The 22,769-nt window shown below is 37.2% G+C and overlaps 1 protein-coding gene across 1 annotated transcript; it reads left to right on the top strand.

Annotated features, from left to right (window-relative positions):
- Positions 1 to 7,102: 7,102 nt before the first annotated feature.
- wfdc1 (WAP four-disulfide core domain 1) lies at positions 7,103 to 20,491 on the top strand. Its single transcript, XM_028450568.1, is given in 9 exon segments — positions 7,103 to 7,629; positions 17,617 to 17,802; positions 17,804 to 17,813; positions 18,009 to 18,092; positions 18,567 to 18,602; positions 18,605 to 18,706; positions 19,239 to 19,273; positions 19,275 to 19,290; positions 20,095 to 20,491. Coding segments are annotated over 9 exon segments (621 nt in total). The 5' UTR covers positions 7,103 to 7,533; the 3' UTR covers positions 20,151 to 20,491.
- The last annotated feature ends 2,278 nt before the right edge of the window (positions 20,492 to 22,769 follow it).

The raw sequence follows: 22,769 nt of genomic DNA, 5'->3' as shown, positions 1-22,769 counted from the left end.
GAAAGGAGCAAAAGCAACAACAAAGAGAAGAGGCGTTCCACACTTGACCCTTTCAACATCAACGCCAATAAAGCTGAAAACAGAGGAAGAGCTTTGAAGTGAATCGTGACTTGGTGAGACGCTTCCCCGGCCACTTTGACCCCCACATACTGACACTCTCGAGCTGAGGGTCGCTATAGAAACAGATAAATTTGTTTTTTGACCTTGGGGTCATGTCAAGGAATGCTGCACAGCTACCTGAACTGAAAGTGTTTGTTAGCAGAGAAGGAGAAGGAGAGAAAACCAGGAGGACCCTAAAGGGCATGGGAAAAGTGAGAAATTTAGAAATAGGCTCGGTGGGAATGGAAGGAAAAAAAGAAACATTGGAAGAGATGAAGTGTGGGAAACATTTGGCAGAAATCGCACAAAATGTTACAAGGAATGGGAAGAATAAGGATTAAATTAAGAAAAAAGGAATCCATGATTGAGGACGTTCTCACAGTACAGTTTGATTTCATGCTGCGTGGAATCCAAAAGTCATGGCAGGGAAGCAGTTAAGCACAAGCATTCCTAAAAACACACATTTTTCCTTTTTATCATTTATTGGCAGGTAAAGCCGAACCTCTCGTCAAACAAACTCATTTGTAGCCAGTCTGCCTTCTAGTAATTTCTCTTCTCTTTCTACTTTGATCCTCCACGCTAGCTTTTCCAATTTTCCATCAGTTTATTGCCAGCTCGCATTTTTAGACATCTGTCCCACTTCAACTGATGAAACTCTCTTTTTGCATTGACTGGGATGGAGCAACTTTTTTGACACTGGAAAGCAAAAATAGAGGAAATTCAATTGCATACCATAATCATGTGCAGTTTTACCCTTTACTTTTCTGTTTAATATTCTTTCCTTTCTTTATTTGTATAAGTCTTGCCCAATAAAACGATGTAAGTATGCAGAGAGTGTCCGCTCTCAACAATATAAATGAGGTCAGAGCTTTATTATGTATACAACCAACATTAAGAGATAAAGCTGAGCTATAATTTGTTATTGAGCCTTAAAAAAATAATTTACCAGCTGTTAATATACAGAACTTCAAAGAACAGACATTGGTTTTTTAATTTACTGCACAAGCCAAATTGCCAATAAGTCTCAACCTTTTAAACAAGCAATCGAGGAAAGGATCCAAATGCCAAGCGGACAAGCTGTTCACACTGTTTCCTTAATCTAGAAATGGTCAAATGCCAAAGATGAAGACACGCAAACCAAACGGAGCTAAAGAAAAAATATTTATCCATCCAATCTGAAGCAATATGTTAATAGTGGATACCACATTGTAGTGGGAACCCAGTGAAAAGGAGAGGCTCCTTCTGGATTATTCTGGTTGGCGCAGCAGATGGGTTTGGAAGTCTCTGAACCTGGATGAATTTAAAGCAGAACCAATGTGGGCGTGCAGTAAAATGTTTCACACTGATGGTGACAGTTCATCCGAAGATGGCTGCAAACTGTGTAATAGTGGTGAAATATTTACCACAAACATGTTGGTATTTTTCACAATGTTGATACTATTACTATTGTATTTATTGTTAATGCTAATTAAGAACAAATAAAAATTCTTGCATGTTTCGAGCAGAATTTTAAAATAATCCTGACAGGGTAAGTAAACATTTGGCAACAACTGTATCTGACATTTCTTAACAGAAACTCCTGCTCAGAATCTGTGATAGTGGTTTGGAATTAGTGTCAAAGACACTGAAAGCCACCAAAAAAAGTAAACAATATTGACTACAGTCCAGTCAGTCTCACACCTATAGATTGCACTTGACCCCTGACCCCGTAGGTTGACCCCTGACCCACAGCTGGAAGCCTTGATTTGGAACCAATGTCTTTTACAGACTTCTGTTTTCTGTTACAACACACTGAGCACAGCCAAAGAGAGAAGCTTGTAAACATTAATGTGTAGAGTTTTATGGAAACATTGAGCTGACAGCAGCACAATGGGTGTTACAAATTGTACAACTGAAAAATCATTACCACTCTGTCTTCTATTTAATCTTCTTCTGCACTACTACACAAAGCCAAAGCAAATGTCTTTAGTATCTGAATCCATCAGGTTTTAATGCTGATGGTTGTGGCTAGTCTTTGTAAAGGTTAAAACACACGTCATACACTTTAGCAGATGTATTGGGCATGATGTGGAGAAAAAACTGGTAAAATAGAAAAACTAATCCAGATTTTTCAAACATAAACTTGTAAAAAGCTTGTGTTTCAGTTACCTTAATTTTAAACACGTCTTAAACACCTTGATGGAGAGCATGCTGTTGATCCAAAGTGAAAGCACTCGGAGAGCGCATACCTCCGCCAAGTAGTTCATTTCCACCCATATTGTGATTTTTTTTTTTTTTTTTTTTTTCCTTTGTCTGCAAATGCTGTTGAAGGTTAACACTACAAGAAGTGCAATCTTTTAACAGCAATGCATATTTTATTATTGCAATTAAATAAATTTATTTATTTCATTGCATAATTGTGACCATCACCAGCCCTCCCTAGGGAAGGGTAAGAAATACTTTATTAAAGGGAGGATGTAAAAAAGAGAGGGCAGTGTTACACCAGGGTGAGGGGGTGGAGGGGGGTGGGGAAGTTAACAGGGAAGAGGGATACAAGATAGGATATAGAATGGGTGGGGAATAGTTGAAAGGTTTCAAGTGATGCGATGTGAAATTGTGGTTGTGTATATTGTGCTTATTGTTGTGTTATCAAGCCAGTTTGGTGACCAGTGTGCGGCTTAGGAATAATGGTGGTGGCTGTGAACAGAGGAAGAAGTGAGTGGAAATTCCATAAAACAGGTATTTGGGAACAACGTGTCTATGGTTGAGCCCAGTATGAGTGTTATCCCACAGCCCAAGGCCAGTGCATCCATGACAAATGTATTTCCAAGAACCGCCACTGCAAAACACACGAGCCGCCCCCGGGCCCCATATTGTGATTTAAAGAGTAGAGCATGCACTTACTTACACTTTTTTTGTTGCAATTATTTTATTGATGCAACCAAAAATGTAAAGAAATAAAAAGAAAGAAATACTTGTAAAAAAAAATGTTTTAATTATTTTTTAAGTGTTCTAATAATGTTAGATATATGACTATTGTTGTATGATGAGTTGTACTTCCCATTGCAGGATTGTCCAGAACACAATACGCCAATGACATAATTTGAACAATTTCTGTGTTTCATGATGTGTTGGATTCTCATATCAAAACATTTATGTAAAGAAAATTACAAAAACACTGCCAGACTGGATTTTTATCCATCTCCAAGTTTGTAGAAGGTCTCAAATATGTAGTGGAAACCATCCCAGCTGACTGAGTCAACAGAATAAGTAAATTCTGAACAAGGAGCCTGTTGATTGCTGAACGTTGTGAATATGGTAATTTTATCACTGTTTTGTTTAATTTTTAAAGTCTGTTGTCTTGTATTCACCTTTTTTCCTGGCTGAGCTCATGTGAATTTGAAAGTGGGACGTGTTCATAATCAATGGTGGATCTTTTATTAATAATTTGGTTTGCAATTGTGCTTGTTTTTAAAAAAAAATAAATAAATAAATACTTTGGCTGAGAATTTTGAAGGCGAAGAAACAATAGAAGGAATAAGACACTGTGTTAGATGAATAAGAGAAATTACTTTTTATACTTTAGAAAAACAGTAGCTCAATTACTTTTCTCAATTTTAAGCAAAAAAAGGAATAACTTTATAAATAGTCATACTTAAAGGGGCACTCGACCTGTAACTTTTCAACAAACAGCCAGTCAGGCCAGCCTCCCTTCATCTTTTGATAGTGTATGCAGACAGTACTTTACCTGTAACTTCGGGACAAGGATTGGCTCTAAGGGCTAGGTCGGTCGGGCTGGGGTGCGAAGCGGGGCTGGGTTCGTGCCGCGGCTGGAGGAGCAGCCGTCGCCGCCGCCGTCCTCTCCCCACCGCCGGAGGCCCGGCGCTTGGCCCTCCTCGCTGCATCAGTGGCGCTCCCCCCCCCCCACTCCCTGACATCTTAGCCGTCAATGCGTCGGCGCGACAGACGGGGGGACCCCTGCGGGCACCGCAGCTGGGGGGATCTGCGAGAAGAGCCCGGCGCGCTTCCAGAGTCGCCGAATAGACCCGGCCCCGGACACCGCCTCGCGCACACCGGGTCACCCGTCCGCTAAATCCACGTTTAACTGAACTATCACGGTGATTAGTGCACCATTAATTCAACATGAAACTATAGTTACCATATTGTGCTCTTTTAACTGTAAACAGAAGCTGAACTCGTTTCAGCATGCCCACAGCAATGGCACCGGGTTGGAAAATGCCCGCATGTTGTGACGTCATGTGGGAACGATGTTATTCGGGCCTGTGGTCACATGACTGCTGTAAAGTGAAATGTTCTCCAGGTATTCTCCAGGTCACATGACCTGGCCAAAGACGGTCCGTCTCTCCAAACTTACATGGTGGATATTTCAAGAGGGAAGCCTCGCTCGGAGCATTGATACTGTAAAGCGCTGTATATTGGCCTGATGAATCATTTAAAATAACTCATATGGGTCTTTAGGTCAAAAAGTCTGCAGTGTGAATTTAATGTACTTAATTTTTAATCTAATTCCCACGTCTTGTGAAAGCTTTCGCTTCAAGTGTCTATTAGCTCTTAGTTCTAAATGCTCAGACACTCCATCCAGATGCACAAGATGGATCTGATTATAAAACACATGCTGCACACATTTCCATTGGGTTTGTCCGAAGTCAAACTCCCTGCACTCGTTGAAACCGCGTGTCGAGCCAAAGCCTGTCTTTGGATGGCAACCAACCATTACGGCATGTATTAGACAAAAAAATTATCAGAGAGGTGGTGCATGTGCTGTGAGGTGTCCTGAGATCTGCAGACGGTCCTTTTCTACAAACATCTTCAGAAAAATTGGGTCAAATTACAGGATTTATCTCAATTGACGGACGTTTTTATCTGAACAGCCATTCTGCTCAAATATTTCCCTGTTTATCCCTCCTATAGTCACATGCTATAGTTGAATTCCGACTCTCGCCAGCAGCTGACAGTGAAGGAATAATAATCTTCAAATAGCTTTGGTTCTTGTGTCTGTGGGCTCTTTTGTCCCTACCTGCATCCTGCCCTGAACACTTTGTTTGATATTGGTGGATGCTGTACATTCCACATTGAGAAGGCAGACAGGATATGGATGATGTATGTGAGAACCCGTCTGGGAACATTAGTACTCGGTCCACTGCTGTAAACTGGGCTGCTGAATTCCTTTCCACTTCAATATTACCAACGAGCCTGTCTGAAATCAAATGTGCTGCAGTATAGTAGTTTTCTCATCAGGATCATTATTGACAAAGACATCAAAAACATTAAAAAAATACTTTACATTATCCCTCCTATTTTCCTCAAATATTACACATTTCACCCTTGGGGTTATTCTGACCCTTGGGATATTTGCCTCCAGAAAAGGATTTTCTGAAAATTGTTGACCAAGTTTTTGTGTCGGGCACTTTGTTTATTTTGTTGAATACATAAAAAACCCACTTGATTATGAAACCTTGACCTGTTCTCTAGTGCCACCATCAGGCCAAACTTTTAGATTAGAATTCATTTATCTTGAATAGCTTTTATCCAGATCTTCTCAAATTTGCTGACAACATTAATGAACAACAGGAGTTGTTGTGGTGATGATATGATCTTTCCTGCAGCACCACCATCAGGTTTGGGGTGCACATGCATGACTCTCACAGAATGAACCATATTGATTGAGAGAACCCCCGCTTTCCTATCACATATTTATTTACTTATTTTAACATATATGGGGTTATTCACTGTGAAGTCCTCTGTCTCAGAAACTCTATGTCACTTTCACTGTGAAAGAGCTGTTCCAAAATGAGGATACCTGATGTATCAACTCAAAAGTAACAACTCTGCACCTGCAGGTGTAGGGATGTAAGGTTACACATGGGTCGCAAACAGACAGACAAGTTTTACACAGCTAAAACAGCTTAGGGTCAAATTGACCTCAGAGGAAGACCGATGCGTGCAATATACGTTCAGCACATTGAATAAAATATTATCATGCATTTTATGCATAGTCAATTGTACCCATCAAATTAGGAAAAGTTGTGAAAGACAAAGCAAAAAAAAAAAAAAAAAATGTTTAACCCTCCTATTATCCTTGGGGTCAATTGGACCCCAAGGATAATAGGAGGGTTAAACATTTTTTTTAATGTGATCATCATTATTCTGCACAGGTTTCATACATTCATTCATTCATCCACTGCCCTCTGTGACTACCTCTATGTACCCCCCCCCCCCCCCTCCCTGACCTTTCATTCTCTCCCATTCATTTTCTTTGCTCTGTCTTTTGTGTAAGTGTATCCGGGGCCTCCATGTGACATGAGCCCTGCTCCTGTAAAAATAATAATGACTGAGATTTCTGCAGGCTTGGCATTCTTTCTCCCTTTCAGAGCAAGACACTAAGAATGGAACGAGGGGAGGGGACGGGAAGGGAAGAGGGGGGGAGGTCTAATGGTATAAGGTGGGAGGGCAATGACGAGGGTGAGGGAATGTCCCCGTTTTTAGAGGGTTCGACTCCATGATGTATGTGGAAAAAAGGAAGACCAGTGAAGCACAAGATGGGAAAAGAGACAGAGAGGCCCCTTTTCCCTGAGACACCACATGCTGTCATTCTGTATGGGTCAGTGCCACTGAAATCACACTGCATCCTCTCCAACCGCATTACACAAACACTGCAATGTGTTCATTCAAACATTCACATAAATGTCAAATCCCACTGTCATACACTGTACATGTCCCCTCCCTACTGATGCTGTACCATCAACAGTTAATATTAAGAAGTTAAACCTAATGTTCAGCAAAAAAAAGCTCATTGTCCTACATTGTGCATTTTTAGAAGACTTCCATGGAACAATGGGGCCTATGCGTACATCACCACGCTGTCACATTTCTAAAAAGTTCCCCAGATGTGCTCCAAAATGCAGCAATGGGGCAGGGGGGGAGGTCTCCCTGCACACTGCCCTCTGAAAAACCTCTCCCTCCCTCCGATCACCTCCCCTCCTCTCTTTCAGAGACATGTGCGCACGCTGTGCCAGCACATACAGCTCCGGTTTTCAGCAACTGATGCCGAGACAGCTGCTGTTTGTCCATTGCTCTGCATTTTTCAGCTATTTTTAAGGAATTCTCTCACTCTTGAGTTTCTTCTCCAACACAGCTTCCATTCATCTCATCTTTACTTTCCCCTTTCCTGCAATTCCTCCACCCAAGCTGTTATTCTGTCCGGCACTTTTCCACCGACAGATATAGAGGCAGGTTCTGTTGAAAAGGCGAGGGCTTGTGTAATCTTGGGCAGCACATGAACACAGTGAGTGGTTGGAGCTTTCAGCAGGGAAGGCAACACAAACCAGGACCTGCAAAAAACTGGAAGTACAAACTTTGTGATAAGAAGAGAAGCAGGAAAAGAAGAGCGAGGTATCCTCTGCACTGAGTTGGAGATAAAGGTGCTGTCAGACAATGCTGGGATCAGTGCTGTCGCTGCTGCTGTTCCTGATGGTTCTGTCCACAGGAAGTGATGCCAGGAGGATCAGTAAACGAGGACTCAACCATAAGGTGGGGCTACTAACCTGACCTTTGACCTCTGTGTGTCCCTTAAACACATTTAGTTTTCAGTTTTTTTGCTCAAGTACCTCCTTTCTCTTATTTCTGAATCCAAGTACCCCCTTTGTCCAATATTTTGCTTAGAAAACTATTTAAACAACTATAGAGCATAATGATGGAATGAATGAGTGATAATACACATTTTAAAGAATCTCGTTTTGTGAACAGGTGGAATGAAACTGTATTTAGTGCAGTGGTTCCCAACCTTCTTTAGATGATTACCGCATTTTGATATCAAGAATTTCTGGTGACCCCAAAGACATTTTTTTCTAAAATGAGTTTTTGCTCAGATTTTTTTTTTTTTTTTTTTAACTGCATTTTAATTTAACTAGATTCACAAAGTGATATAGAAATACAGTTGTTTAGGATTGTGTGTTGTTTTAATTTTGTATTTCTTTTTCAAAGGATAATAACTAAACATTTAAAAAATGTGTTTACATTTTTCACAAATTTCAGGTGACCCCAAGGTTGAAAAACACTGATTTAGTGGCTCCTAAATGGATTTATTTCTATAGTTTTAATCATTTCCGGTCATCTCATGCCTTGAGTGGGACCAAGACTGACACTTCCACTCTCTCTACCTCAAAAACATGCTGTGGAGCAGTAGTTATTACAGTAAGCTTAATGCAGCACAAAATCTACACGGTCCACTTCCACAATCTTTCCTGAACATCCACATATAAGTATTCTCTCAGTTGCAATATTTCATATGTATTCAGGTGCACTTTATCACAAGTATTCTCAGGTACCTCTGTTCCATGCTGTTACTATAAATACTCAATTTTTTATCCACTGTATACCTATTATCACTCTCTTATATTACTGGATGTACACATCTTTAGGTCAAATGGCTAGTTAATTTATATTCATAGTTTATCTTGCATCTGTTTTGGTATAATGACATTATTTATTTACCTTTATTTTACCAGGTAAGGTCAGTCGAGAACCAGTTCTTATTTACAATGACAACCTGGGCTGATTGTAAATCTGAAATTACGCTCTGCTTAAATACTTCTCATAAGTGTTATAGTGGTTGTATGTACATTTTTTCTTTAACCAGGCAACTTTTGAAAGACACTTCAACCATGAGAAAATGCAATAGTATATTCGATTAATGACATGTATTCAACAAGATAAGGAGCTTGATAAGATAAAACCGTCTTTTCAAGAACACCATGGCCTACACGAAAGCACAAAGACATATCAACACCACATACAAGCCCAATATATTTAAAAAGAATCTGTTGAGTTACTCGATCAAAGATTCTTTTTATGATTTGATTTTATCTGTTTTGTTTTTATTGTGATATGGATCCTCTTGGGTCTAAAATAAAATTATTATTATTATTATTATTATTATTATTATTATTATTATTATTCATTCATTCATCCATCCATCAATTTTCAGACCCGCTTGTTCCTGTTTTCAGGGTCGTGGGGTATTATTATTATTATTGTTGTATTATTTTCTTTAAAAATTCATTTATTTATGAGAAAAATGTCTAAATGAAAACTCAATAATGTAACTGTTTTCTTGATAGATGAATGTGCTGATCATAACTCAACTCTCTCACTCAGTGTAGTCGATTGATCACCTAAAACAAGATTTATAAATGTTCTCAGTTTCTGACAGGCACTCACTTGCCACTCCCATCTATCAGGGAATCTTACTCATTGATAAGGTTTTCGCAATTACCAGATTTCCCTCTGTTCCTGTATCACTTATGAACAACTTACCCTAAGCACTTCCTCCCCTTCCTTTCCCAGTTTGCTTCTTTCGATGTGCAGCTCTTAATCTTTCTTTTTCAAATGTCCTCCACTTGTCTCCTCCTGCTCTGAGTGAGGATGAGTCAAAAGCACCAATTTGATTCCATGTTGCTGTAATTAAAACATGCTGTAATTGCCATCCGCAAAGAGTTTTCACATGAACCTTTTTCATTTCAGAAAAACAGATATTGCTGAGGAAAAAAAACTAACAAAAAAAATATTTGACTTGTAAAAATGTATGAGAAAGTTCATTACATTGCACTGTCGACTTCATCTGGATTTAAAAAAAAGGAGCATTTGGGATGAGCTACAGTCACTTTTCTATTGTTTCAAAACATCAGACTTTGACATCTTTAATCTAATGTTAAATACCTCTTAATAGGGATGTAACGATTAATCGTGAGGCAGTTAAAAATCGATTCATCGGTATCACAGTTGAAATCAATTTTCTGAAAATTGAATCGCAGTACTTTTTCATCCAGAAGTGTTGGCGGAATCTGCTACTACTTTCTTTCTGGCTGCCTTATACTCTTAAACATGTTCATAAATTATTTAAAAGAATATCTGTAATATTACTTGAATATCTATAAAAGTCACGTTTTTTTATTAGCTCTGTCTGCTAGCATAGCATCTCTGCTTCACTGCACAGATTAGCTGCATGCCAAACGACCACTGGGTTACCAGTGCCCTCTGCTGGTCCAAACAAATATCTGATGTAAATACAAAGCACTCCAATTGTTAAGGTACAAAATACATTTTCAGTTGCACTTTTAAAAAGAAAAATAACTATTATGCAGTTTTGCATTGTTTACTATAGAACCATAATTTAAATTAATAGGCTTCTTCTTCATTTGTATTATTCCTTTATTTATTTCATTCAAGATTTAATTTTAGTTAAATTGCATTGTTTTTAATAGTTTATCAAGGGTTTCTTTTAACAATGAAAAATAAAAGGAAAATAGTACAGTATTACAGTTTTTTTTCTGAAAAAAAATAAAGGAATAATTTTCAATCATTATTTGTCTACAGTCCCATTTTGTAAAATAAATTGTGAGAGAATCGTATTGTGAACCCAGTATCGTGAATCGAATCGTATCGGGAATTGAGTGAATCGTTACATCCCTACCTCTTAACCATATGCCATTTTTTGTGGTTTGTTCAAACTATTGTGAATCAGATCTTGTGTCATGTTTCAAGTTTCTTTTTCTACTACCATAACCCAGGGGTGTCAAACTCAATTTGGTTCAGGGGACAAACACGAACCATTTTCATCTCAAATAAAGCAGATTCTAGGTGGGAAAACGAGCAATTTCAACATTAATGTGCCCTGTTTTGTCCTTCCACCTATAAATATTATTAAATAAGTAAAGCACCCTCAAAATCAAAGCAATAAGTGACCTTAGACTTAAATTCACTTAAATGTCCCTGATTTTGTGTTATTTGTATTTATTTTGGGGAAATGTAAGTTATTTTAACAATTTGAGAATAAAAATAACAGCTATCATGCGATATAAGCATTGGAAAACTGTGAGCGCCCCAAATATTGTGGATTTTCATTGAATTTGCTGGGGCTGAGATACCTACAACTGAATTAGTTGTAATTTACACAATGATTCATGGTTTCTGTCTTTTTTACTTTTTCTTGCTGGCTGAATTGGATGCTCTAAATGACTGTATTTGGCCCCTGGCCCCTGGCCCTTGAGTTTGACACCTATGCCGGTGTCAAGTTTCTCATCATTACTTGTAGATTATGGCTTATAATTTTTGCTCCGATTTTTTGATTGGCTGCTGTTTCTTACATGGAAATCCAATGGAGATACTGTATGTCCACATTGGTCTTCCAAAAGAATTTGATTTATCCTAATTTATTGGTATCATTGGAATGAATCCATACTATCAGTAGACTCTGGAGTCGACAAATCTACTTTCATAAATTGTAATAATTTTCTCTGAGCTAACTACTACCAATAACTGTTACAAAGTCCAGCTGTTTCATACATTTGACAAAGCTCTCGGGAACCACTCTACTTCAGTCTGCTTCAGCTTCACAAACTGTAGATACACATCAGAGTCACACACTTCTGTCCAAACACACTCATAGCAGACTGTTTAGTCTTGCACAGCCATAACATAGTCTAACTGAGACATCTGCCTGGACTTGACATGGTGAGCAAATAGAGTCTGACGCTACCATCATAAAACTTTACAGTGTCATTTATTCCCTGGAAGGAAAGTCTCTTTGTCTAAACAAAATTAGACCATTTAAGTGACAACCAAGGGACTATATAAATTCTCAAATCCCAAGCAATGAGGTTATAATATCAACACAGAGTTTAAATACATCCTTACATAAAGATGTCTTCTTTTAAAGACCATTAAGTATTTTACGTTAATGTCAAATTCTGTACTTGACGAAAACACATTTTCTTCATGAGCCTGTAGTTTGTCCCACTTTTGAAATAATCACATTGAAATACCAAATGTGATCAGCACAAAGTGGAAATGTATTCAAATTCTGTAGGATGACCATATTTTGATTTTTAAAAAGAGGACACTCGTGCTGATCTTGGTATACTCATAAAGTACTCAACGTTTTTTTAATCTACCTTGTGACGGCAAAATACAATATAGTAGATGAGTAAGTTGTTATTGTCCATAAGGTTTAAAAATCATGAAAAATATTCTACGCACATAAAGACTAGCTACAAATAAGCAGAACAACATTTATTCTTTCAGAAATTTTACCCTTAACTTCCTACATTCTAAGTTTCTCCCAGTGGCTCCTTCGTTTAAAAACCCTTCTCTGGACCTTCATGGAGGGTTTTCTTCCTAAAAGCTTTACATTAAATCCAACGGTGTTTGGTTTCTTTCAATCCATCTTGGACTTAAGTCTTTCTCTTCTCTCTGGTGCGTGCCTGATGATTTTGTCAAAACATGGATGTAGGAGCAACTCCTTAGCTTTCAGAAACTGGTGGAATTTCTTAGATAGAGGAAGAGTCTTTTTTGTTCCCAAGATGTGTTCAGGGTCCCTGGGAAACCCATTTTCATGAGTTTTTTTCTTGACAAGATGTGAAAAGAGGACATGTCTGGGTAAAACCGGACATATGGTCACCCTAGACATAAAAATCGCAGAAAAAAAAAAAAAACAGATTGAGTGAGGGAGTATTTTTTCTTTTAAACATCTTAGAACCAACACAATGTGCAGATGATTAAATGAGGTAGTAGCACCTAGCTAAGAACATCGTCAGTATGAAAGTAACGTAAATGAGGTTAGCAAAGCCTGAAAAGTTGCTATATGGAAGCTAGCTTAGAACTTTTTTTGAACAAAATGTGAGTGGAAGGGGCCAGTAATGGTAAGGTTGGTGCAAGTAGCTTTATGCAGAAGTAATCCCAGTCATGTGACATGTGCATGCATGTCACCTGCATTTACCACACACACACACACACACAAACGTGCGCAAATGCACACAATATACACCACTCAAGGCCCATTTGTGTGTTTGTGTATATGATAATCATTTTGTTCACCTCGATTATACAGCCACACTTTAACCTTTTTCTAAGACTGCAAAGTTAACAGATCTTTTTCTCATTAACAATTATTTGGAAACTCTTTTGTTCTGTGAATTCTAAAGGACTCCCTGTGCATCTGTGTTTCAAGGATGGACATGTAGTCAGTCAGTATGTTCACTTTTAAACAACTGTTTTAACCAGCTGTTAATCTAATCATACTTTCCTGCTTTGAAATTTCCCCCTAAACTTTCATCTCTCACTCACTAAGTTTGACTTACAGCCCCTCCAGATTTATCTCTATATATTTGTGTCTCTATACGTTTTTTGGTCAGTCGGTTGTATGTCAAATAGATGTGTTATAACAACTGACCCGTTACTTGTTGAATATGACTGTAAAAACCATTGACCATATGAAGTCATGAGTGGGAGAATGTGTTTTTTTTGCCAAAATTGTGTGTGGTCGAATCCACAAAGGAAGCAGAAAACATAAGTATCAGTCCAAGATCTTTAGACGTAGTGAGTTAGCCAGAAAGATCTCCAGAGGCCGCACAAAAGGAGCAGGAGAGCAGAAGGAAACATTGAAAGAGCAATTACAGTAACATCAAACATTTCATCTATTATCTCTCTGAGCTTTTAAGATTATAAACAAGGAAATAGAAAGGACAGAAGATTCAGACAGAGGACAGATGGACATGAACTTTACACACATGCCCACTGGCAGTGTTTGTGAGGGTGACACTAAGTACAAGACTATTACCAATGCCAGTGCCAGTCTGTGATAAGATGTATAACAAGCTGCCCTTCTGGCATGTACCAAGATGAAAGAAGACTTAAAAGCATTAGATAAGTCCTAAGAGCTAAACAACAGAAATGACTGATAGATCAAAAGGAAATATTACGGTAAAACATGTCTTAAGATGTAAGAAGGTTATTGCTTCGTCTACACCAGCTATTTTTTTTTAGAAACCAACCAGGACTTAATGCTGTGGCACAGAAAGCAGGATGAAAAAAGGGACTGCAAACAGATCGGATGTGTGATAGGGAGAGTCAAAGTCATTATACAATTACCCAAATCACAGCGTTTTTTTGGAGCGCTCATTCACAGATGTAGTAGTAGTTTATGGGAGTGAATGTGTTCCACTGCACAGCAACAGTCATTGTGTAACACTAACACACACTTGCTTTACAAGTGAAGTACAAAGTGATCGCACACGGTTTTGTTTGATCTATTCAGTTGAGTATGAAGAGTAATGGCTTCTGACACACAACAAAAACCTTTGGCTCCAGAAGTGCACCAGGGACCGTTTTTTGTGCAGTTTGCATGTTATCTATTGCTTCCACTCTACTCTAATTTCCTCCCAAACATGAATGAACATTAAAGTCTCTGAAGTGGCCGTAAATATGATTGTCTTTTTTATGTGTGTTAGTACTCCAGTAAATGGCCTCTTTAAGGATGATTTAAAAAAAAAATGCATAGAAGATAAATACATAAATACTATATCTAAAGAATGTGAAAGTTGATCAAGTTCAATAAACATTGTTCTTAACATTGAAAAAATGTATTTATTTTACTACTGATTACTGATCACTTTTTTTCACAAAATAGCGTAGGCCTCATATATCAATTAATCAAAGGTATTTCTTTCGTAAAATGGGAAAATTTACTCACAAACAAATGTCAACGATTGTTATTGACTATCACAATCATCTGGTTTGTTGACAAATGGTTATATGACTTTAACTTCAGAAAAGTTTTGTGCATTGCATTGTGGGATCGGGACTCCTATAGAAGAATGCAAAGATGATGCTAGAATGAAAAAAAATAATAATGAAAGATTAGGCATATAGTATTGGCTAAATCTCTGTTGGCACAGTGAAAATAGAATCAATATATTTTTATGGTTTTGCTTTAACTTACATGAAATGCCTGACATTATCACGTACGATACAAGGTTAGATTGCGATGTTCAAAGATTCATTTCAGATATTACATTCCTTAAATTCTTGTGTTTCTTTGCCAGACAAGGAAGATCATTATTCGCTTGATGCCATTTTTGTTGTGATTGATTATGGTCTTCCCTGTGATGTGACGTCAATAAATTTCATCCGTATTGCGGTGTTTTCGTTAAAAGCCACAAAATTTACATCCGGCAAGTTTTCGGCACAACTTTCAATCTGTGAAAACACCAGAAATGTGTCAGGGGGTCACTTTGAAAGTGCTTTTTGTGGCACACTATCACTTTTGGATAAAATACAGCTCAAGTGTTTAAATGTTAGCTTTCAAGGTAATAAAATAACCTTTTGATACCATCATCATTGCTCATGACATATATTTAATACTTCACCAAAACACCAAATTCTTCTTATTTTTCTGTCCAATACTCCATAACACAACATTAACAAAAGTAATGTAATAGTTAAGGCTGAATTAATGTGTGTGTTGCGCAAACATATGCACACACACATTAAAGAGTGTGTGATTTCACTGGGAGAACCAAGTCATTTCTTGTATTGTGTGGTTGAGGGGGAGCGGTGCGTAAAATAGCCAAATTAACAACAGATTTGTGTGTATTTCTTTACACTGCTACTGTAGAGAATGAGCAGTTTCTCCATGGTTCATTCACTTTCACATCAGAAGAGTCAGAGACACTTGCACCCATTCTTAATAGGCATCAATAAAAACAAAACCCTGAAAATGAGTGTCCTTGTTTCAGGCTCCAGATAAAGAACAAGTGAATGCCAGGGTTGGAATCAATTTGAAACTTTTAAACTTATCTGAAGAGACACAACTATCATTAAAAATCACAGGATTCCCAAGCTTTGATTATGAAAAACCTTCAAACTATTTTCCCAGGGCTTGCTTCAGCGTTTTTGTTGATCATTTCAACGTTGTAAAGTCCTTGGAAATGGACTTTCCACCGTATTCTATGAAAGCAGCGTGAGTGTATGAAAAAATATCAGTGTGTATGTTTAGTTTGGGGCAGCTATGCTTGTTGCATTGTAATTCATCCCATGTGTACACACGCCTTGAATAATGAATGGGCTGCTTTTGATGTGGAACAAATAATCTTGATATTCAATACTGCCTATGTAAAATATTTAAACACGCGTCCTGCAAACGTGCTGAGTGAGAAACGATGATTACAAACTAGATGAAATTGACTGAACCACAGACACTATGAATACATTATCCAATGTTCAGCATGCAAAGAATGTCTGTGTGTTTGTTTCTGTGCCTCCAAAAGTGCTAAAGCAGCTAAAGAGAAAACTGCATGTTTGTCTCATCATGTCTGCTTCTCTTCACTTCACCTCAGCAGTAAAGTGATAGTTCTCACAGTCAATCACCTTCTCCTTTCACATCAAGTAGTTCACGGTCAGACATGCATTCCAATCTTTACCATCAGTGTGTGCAAACAGCTCCATTCACTCTGCCTACATTAAGATCTCTTACTGCCCCCTGGTGGTTAGAATACAATACTGCAAAAAAACAAGGGATGTCTTCTTCTTCTTCTCTTCTCTTCTTCTTCTTCTTCTCTTCTTCTTCTCTTCTTCTTCTTCTTCTTCTCTCTTTTCTCTTCTTCTTCTTCTTCTTCTTCTTCTTCTTCTTCTCTTCTTCTTCTTCTTCTTTCTTCTTCTCTTCTCTTCTTCTTCTTCTTCTTCTTCTTCTCTTCTTCTTCTCTTTCTCTTCTTCTCTTTTCTTCTTCTCTTCTTCTTCTCTTGTTAATGTTCTCTTCTTCTTCTTGTTGTTCTTCTTTATTCTTGTTTTCTTCTTCTTGTTGTTGTTTTGTACATGCATTTGATTTGACTACCGTTTATTTCCTTATGGAGTGAACTCAACCTCAGAACCGGCCGTTTTTTTAGTCTCACCCTCAAATCTTATAAATGAACTCCAGGATGTCCCTACATGCATCCCCACCAATAATTTGCTCCTTCGTCCGCATTCTCAACATGATCACAAGCACATGCTCATATCTCAGGCTGTTTTTACATTTGTTGTTGTTACGATGATGTGGTTTTATCAATGTTTGACTGATTTCTAAGGTTGACTTGTGCTTGGAGGTGATATTTTCACCTCTTATCTCAGGGTTTTCACACTAAGCAGACGTAAATGAGTTTCTGGGTTTAAACTGGTGATTAATATCAAGCTAAACTTTAAACCCACCCACATATTTTTTAGGGTTTTTTGGTCAAAATCAATTTATACAATTTAAGTTGTTTCTACACTTAAAAAAAAAAGCTACATTTAATGCCTCCAAAAGGAAAAAGCAATAATATCACACTGTTAACTATAATATGGGTTCAAAAAAATAAATAATGATATGCCCCCCTTCCAAATGAGATTTGTTATGCAGGCAAAGCTTTGGCAACTCATCAAAAAAGGACTATTAAGCCTGATCATTACTTGGCACTTATATATATATATAATATTATATATTATATAAATAAAAAAAAACTTTAATGCTTAAATATCCCTTTTTCATTACCATCTGCTCTCTGTAAAAAAAAAAAACACATTATCAAGCTTTTCTCTTTACCATAGACATTGGAGTCTTGTTTTCCAGTAGTGGTCTATTTCTTTGAAACCAAACTAAATATTGTTGGCACAGAAACTCTTTTTTACCTGAATCTGACACAGTGTCTATTTTTGCTGTATTTCAGGATTACGAGTACCCCAACCACCCCATGTCCACACAGCATCAAAAGAATGACCGATGTCCTCCACCACCCCAAATGCTACCAGAGAGGGCCTGTGAAGTGCCCGGCTGTCGCTCAGACTCTGAGTGTGAGAGGCATAAACGATGCTGTTACAATGGCTGCATCTATGCCTGCCTGGAATCTGTTCAGGCCACCACCAGGTCAGCACCAGGAACCACTTTTGGCTTCCATACCTTAAGAATAGCAAGAGTTTTGTCTTTATTTACGCATACATATAGTTTACATTTTTCTTTTAATTTGATGAATTACAAGCCTTAGTTTCGGGCCATTACTTCTTAACCATTTGAAATTTTATTTGTTAATTTTGGTGTGTGTGTTTTTTAAATTACGAGCAGTGTTGGACTGGTTGGTGCAGCCCAAGCCCCGATGGTTGGGTGGTAATGGGTGGCTGCTTGACGGTCCTGAGGAGGTTCTACAAGGTGAGACTTACCTGACCTGTTAGTAAGTTTTAGAGGAGACTAAGGATCTGATATGATGGCAATAATCAGAACTGAACTATTTTTGTTATTTAACGGTTGATATGCCTTAAAGTGAAAAAAAATATGAAAATGGAAAAAAAAAAACGTTGAATACAATTTTTATAATTTTGGGGGTGTTGTAATTCAACATACATTTATAGCTAATTATTGGGGGGTCGAGTCTTTATCGACCTTTTTTCTTTACAAAAACAGACAAAACAAATTAAAGATGACTAAAGCTTTTGATTTCTCCCAATGATAGGAGGATGTTTATGGTCGAGTAGACCAAAAAAAAGACATTTTCAATTAAAATGTTTGATCACAAAGGTAGACTGAAATTGAATTATTCTGTCAATTAAACTGATATAAAGCAAAAAAAAAAAAAAAAAAAAAAAAAAAAAAACCTGTCCATTTTGGTTTTTTTTTTTCCTTTAGCTGAAGCCTGCAGTACAACAGAGGATGGCGACGAACCCTTCACTGTCCTACAGGTTACGAGTGTCACATCATCAATCCAGGAAACCCACCTGCTGGCATCCCAAACCGTGGACAGTGTATCAAGCAACGTGGCAATGCTGGTATACTGTCTTTTTATTTATGAGGCTTTAAACCCTGGACGTTTAAATACACATCATTTGCTGCTGTATTCGTGTCAACACTGACAAATTTTACTCCTAAAAGCACCAGGGAGGTCAGCGGAGGATGCATATCTTTGGCAGTTGCCTTGATTCTTTTGGCCGACTGCATGCAGTCTGCTGCATCACAATAAATTAATCTCTAAATAGACAACTCTAGTGTGACCTGGTACTGCATATTTCATACACAAGGTATCTCAATGTGCTTTACATGATTAAAAATTAGACCAAGCTTAAAAATCAATAACAAAGTTTGAAATCAACAATAAAATGTTAAATTATTAATAAAATGATTAAAATCATCTATTATTGATTTAATAAGCAGAAGAAAAAGTAAGGCTTTGAACCTGGAATTTAATGAAGAAGAAGAAGAAGAATTGACTATGAAAGGAAAATCCCATAATGCATCACAAAGTATATGTTACAATTTTCTTTGTTTTAAAAAAAAAATCTTTCATTTTTGCTTTGTGTACAGATGGGCGGGGCTTGAGGCATAAATACTTTAAAGACATACAAAGACCACTTAGGTAAGTAGTCCCAGAAAACTTGTATCAGGGTTGGGTCAATTACATTTTTCAGTTACAATTACGTTTTCAATTAATCTTTTTTAATTAACAATTCAATTATGAATACAGTGACCAGCATTTTTTCCAATTACAATTAAATTACAATATTTTTTTAACTTGAGAAAATGAAGTAGAAGAAGAAATTACGCTCGCAATTAATAAATTACTATTACAATTATTAACAATCCCTGAGCCTGCAATTATTAACCTAATAAAAGTTAAACCTTCTCCTGTGTTAGCGTTTTGTTAGCATCTCAAATGATAACTGATCCTAAATCAGCTGTAAAATAAACTAAAAACAAATATCTATCATATAATTTCTTTCCTATCTATGGTTAACTTGTTTGGGCTTCCTAATCAATGAAAATATAGGTTTTAATATTTTTAGTGTGGATATCTGAGCCTTTTCTATGTTAGCATACCCCTTGATTTCAATTATTTTAAATTGGTAAAATGCATGAAAGCTTGATATGAAACACATTTTAATAATTGTTAACTACATATGTGTAGAACTATACATAGAACTGTAACATGTTCAACAGTGAATTATAATTGACATTTTTTTATAGAATTTTCATAGCGATTACAATTACAAAAGTAAATGATCTAAACTAAATTGCAATTTAATTACACTTACAACAGCCACCAAGTTTTGTCCAATTTTTAAAATACAATTATAATTATATCATAATTGTATTGTGTGTATATATATATATATAGTATATTCTTAAGAAATCATGGTAATCATATTGTTTGTTCCAACAGGGACCAATACAAACAATGCATTAGGCTTTGAAAAACATCACAAACACCTTGGATGAAATGCATTTTTTTGACTCTTTGAGGTGATTGTATCATTTCACCTCACTGACAAAGTCTGGTGAATCTAATCTGCTGCCTGTCAGACTTCAACTATAACCAAAACCCCAGACCATCAGTCCAGTGCTGTTTGAACTGCTTACTATGGAAGCCAGCACCAGATGTGACCAGATGTTGACCTCTTGACGACACCTACAGCTGAGACTTCTTTGGTGAAAACAAGCATGGAGCAGAAGAATGTGGAACAAATCCTTTCATAAATGCATGAAAGAACTGAATGTGAGTGACACACTGGTGCTGTATTGCTGCCTTGTTTATCCTAAATAAACTACTTTATTGAAAATGTTTGAATTTTTATTCATTTTATAAAATATTCAAAAATATCCATGTTTTACTGGATTTAAACATTTTGCTATCTAATCCTGATCAAAGATGGTTGAGGGATGTAATCCATCTGATTCAAGGAGGGTTAGGCAAGGCAAGGCAAATTTATTTGTATATTTCATACTCAAGGCAACTCATTGTGCTTTACATGATAAAACATTCAATTGTTTAAAATCAATAAGAACATTTAAAATCATCAGTAAAATCAAATAAAATCATCAACAAACACATGACATCAACAACATGACCAAAAATCTCTCTCTCAATCATATGCAGTAGAGAAAAGTATGGGTGGTAGTGTGCTCTGTCACAAAGAGGACACAAGACTACAAACAAAACCTAACCTAATAAAGTTTAGCTTACCCTTCCTCATAGGTAGGGCTGGTGATGGTCACAATTATCCAATATAATTATTTTATTAGATTTCTAAATAAAATAAATGTTGTTTGCTGTCAAGAAAAGTTTGCACAACATATAGTGTCAAATGGAAAGCTGAGTGTGTAATTATATATCATTGGTATGGGTTGCGGACCCGTAGTGGGGGGGTCGCAGACGCTCGTCAAAATAAATAAATACTTAATGCTGATATTCAGAGTTTCTGAGGACGCGCATTGCAGAACATAACACGGTCACACAAGGTCGCATTGATATAGGTCTATGGGTCAGGTAAGAGCTAAAATCATATTTACATGTTTGCTGTGGTGACGTGTGGCCTTGTTCCGTGCACAGTTCCACATTCACTTTGATTGACAGTCTCAAAAACAGGAAGTAGAAGAGGCTGTGCGCAGTTGGAGATCATTTCCATTTGTATAGGGGTCTATAGGACGAAGGAGGGACTTATATACATTAATGTATATGAATGAACACCAGCAGTAGACCATAGTAAAAGACTAGTTAGGTATTTTTTTGCATTTCAAAAGAATCATACATAAATATAGATTTCTCAGATACTCCGGATATCAGCTTTAATGTCTATCATGATGAACTGGTCTCTCATTATGATTAAAACATTTTTTATTTTTTTTTTCAGGCATGCTGTGAAATGCATGTTGCACAGGAAAATATATAGATTTATGTATGAAAAAAGAGTATGTATGTGTGTTTTCAACAGCTATTTTTGAAAAGTAAATTTGTTGGTTGAATTTATGACCGGGACAAAATGTGGGTCCCAGGGTGAGACCAGTTTGAGAACCGTTCACTAGTGAGCTAGTAAACTCTGACATATTAATAACTAATCAATCATGATGAAGGTCTTTAGTTTACTAGTGAACTAGTAAAAGTAAGATTTTTACTAGTTAACTTGAAAACCCATTTGCAACAGCACTAGTGAAGTAGTGGGGCTAAAAGTATATACTAGTTAATAGTTACAGAAACCAAAATGAATGATTAGGTGGGAGGAGCATGCACTGAGCTTTCCTATTGGCTCCCCAGTCTAAAGTGAGACATGTTAACCAATTAATACTTAGGATTTAGTAATGGCAGTCTAGCTATCCGTGCGGTTGCCGTATCAATATGCCAATATTCTATTTCCACGCAGCGCCCCTCATTGGCCAGTTTAGGTCACGTGACTGACCTATCTGACCTACGTGGTTATAACCTAACCTAACCCTAACCCTAACCCTAACCCTAACGCTAACTCTAAACCTAAACCTAACCCCCTAACCCTAAACCTAACCTAACCTAACCCTAACCCTAACCCTAACCCTAACTCTAACAATAAACCTAAACCTAACCCCTAACCCTAAAACCTAACCCTAACCCTAACTCTAAACCTAAACCTAACCCCTAACCCTAAACCTAACCCTAACTCTAACCCTAAACCTAACCCTAACCCTAACTCTAACTCTAAACCTAACCCCTAACCCTAACTCTAAACCTAACCCTAACCCTAACTCTAACTCTAAACCTAAACCTAAACCTAACCCCTAACCCTGAGGTGCTACTTAAGTGTACTTCGGTAAACGTACTTATAGCGCCAGGGGTTGTGCGTATTGCAAACCGTACAAATAGACACCTGCTTCATTTGCACTAGTTCACTAATGAACATGTTGGGTCAATCTAGTTTACTAATGAGGACAAAAAAGGCTTAAACTAGTTAACTCGTAAGCATGTTGGCCTTCACAAACGTACAATTGAATTGACTATGTTAATTAACAACCTTAATTCATGATTGGCTAGTTTTTGCAGCTCACCCATGAACTAGTGTTTTTTTTTTTTTGGGTGGGGGGGTTTTACAT

Source organism: Gouania willdenowi, chromosome 6, assembly GCF_900634775.1.
Source record: "Gouania willdenowi chromosome 6, fGouWil2.1, whole genome shotgun sequence".
NCBI classification, from domain to species: Eukaryota; Metazoa; Chordata; class Actinopteri; order Blenniiformes; family Gobiesocidae; genus Gouania; species Gouania willdenowi.
This window is presented reverse-complemented; position numbering and strand designations above follow the sequence as displayed.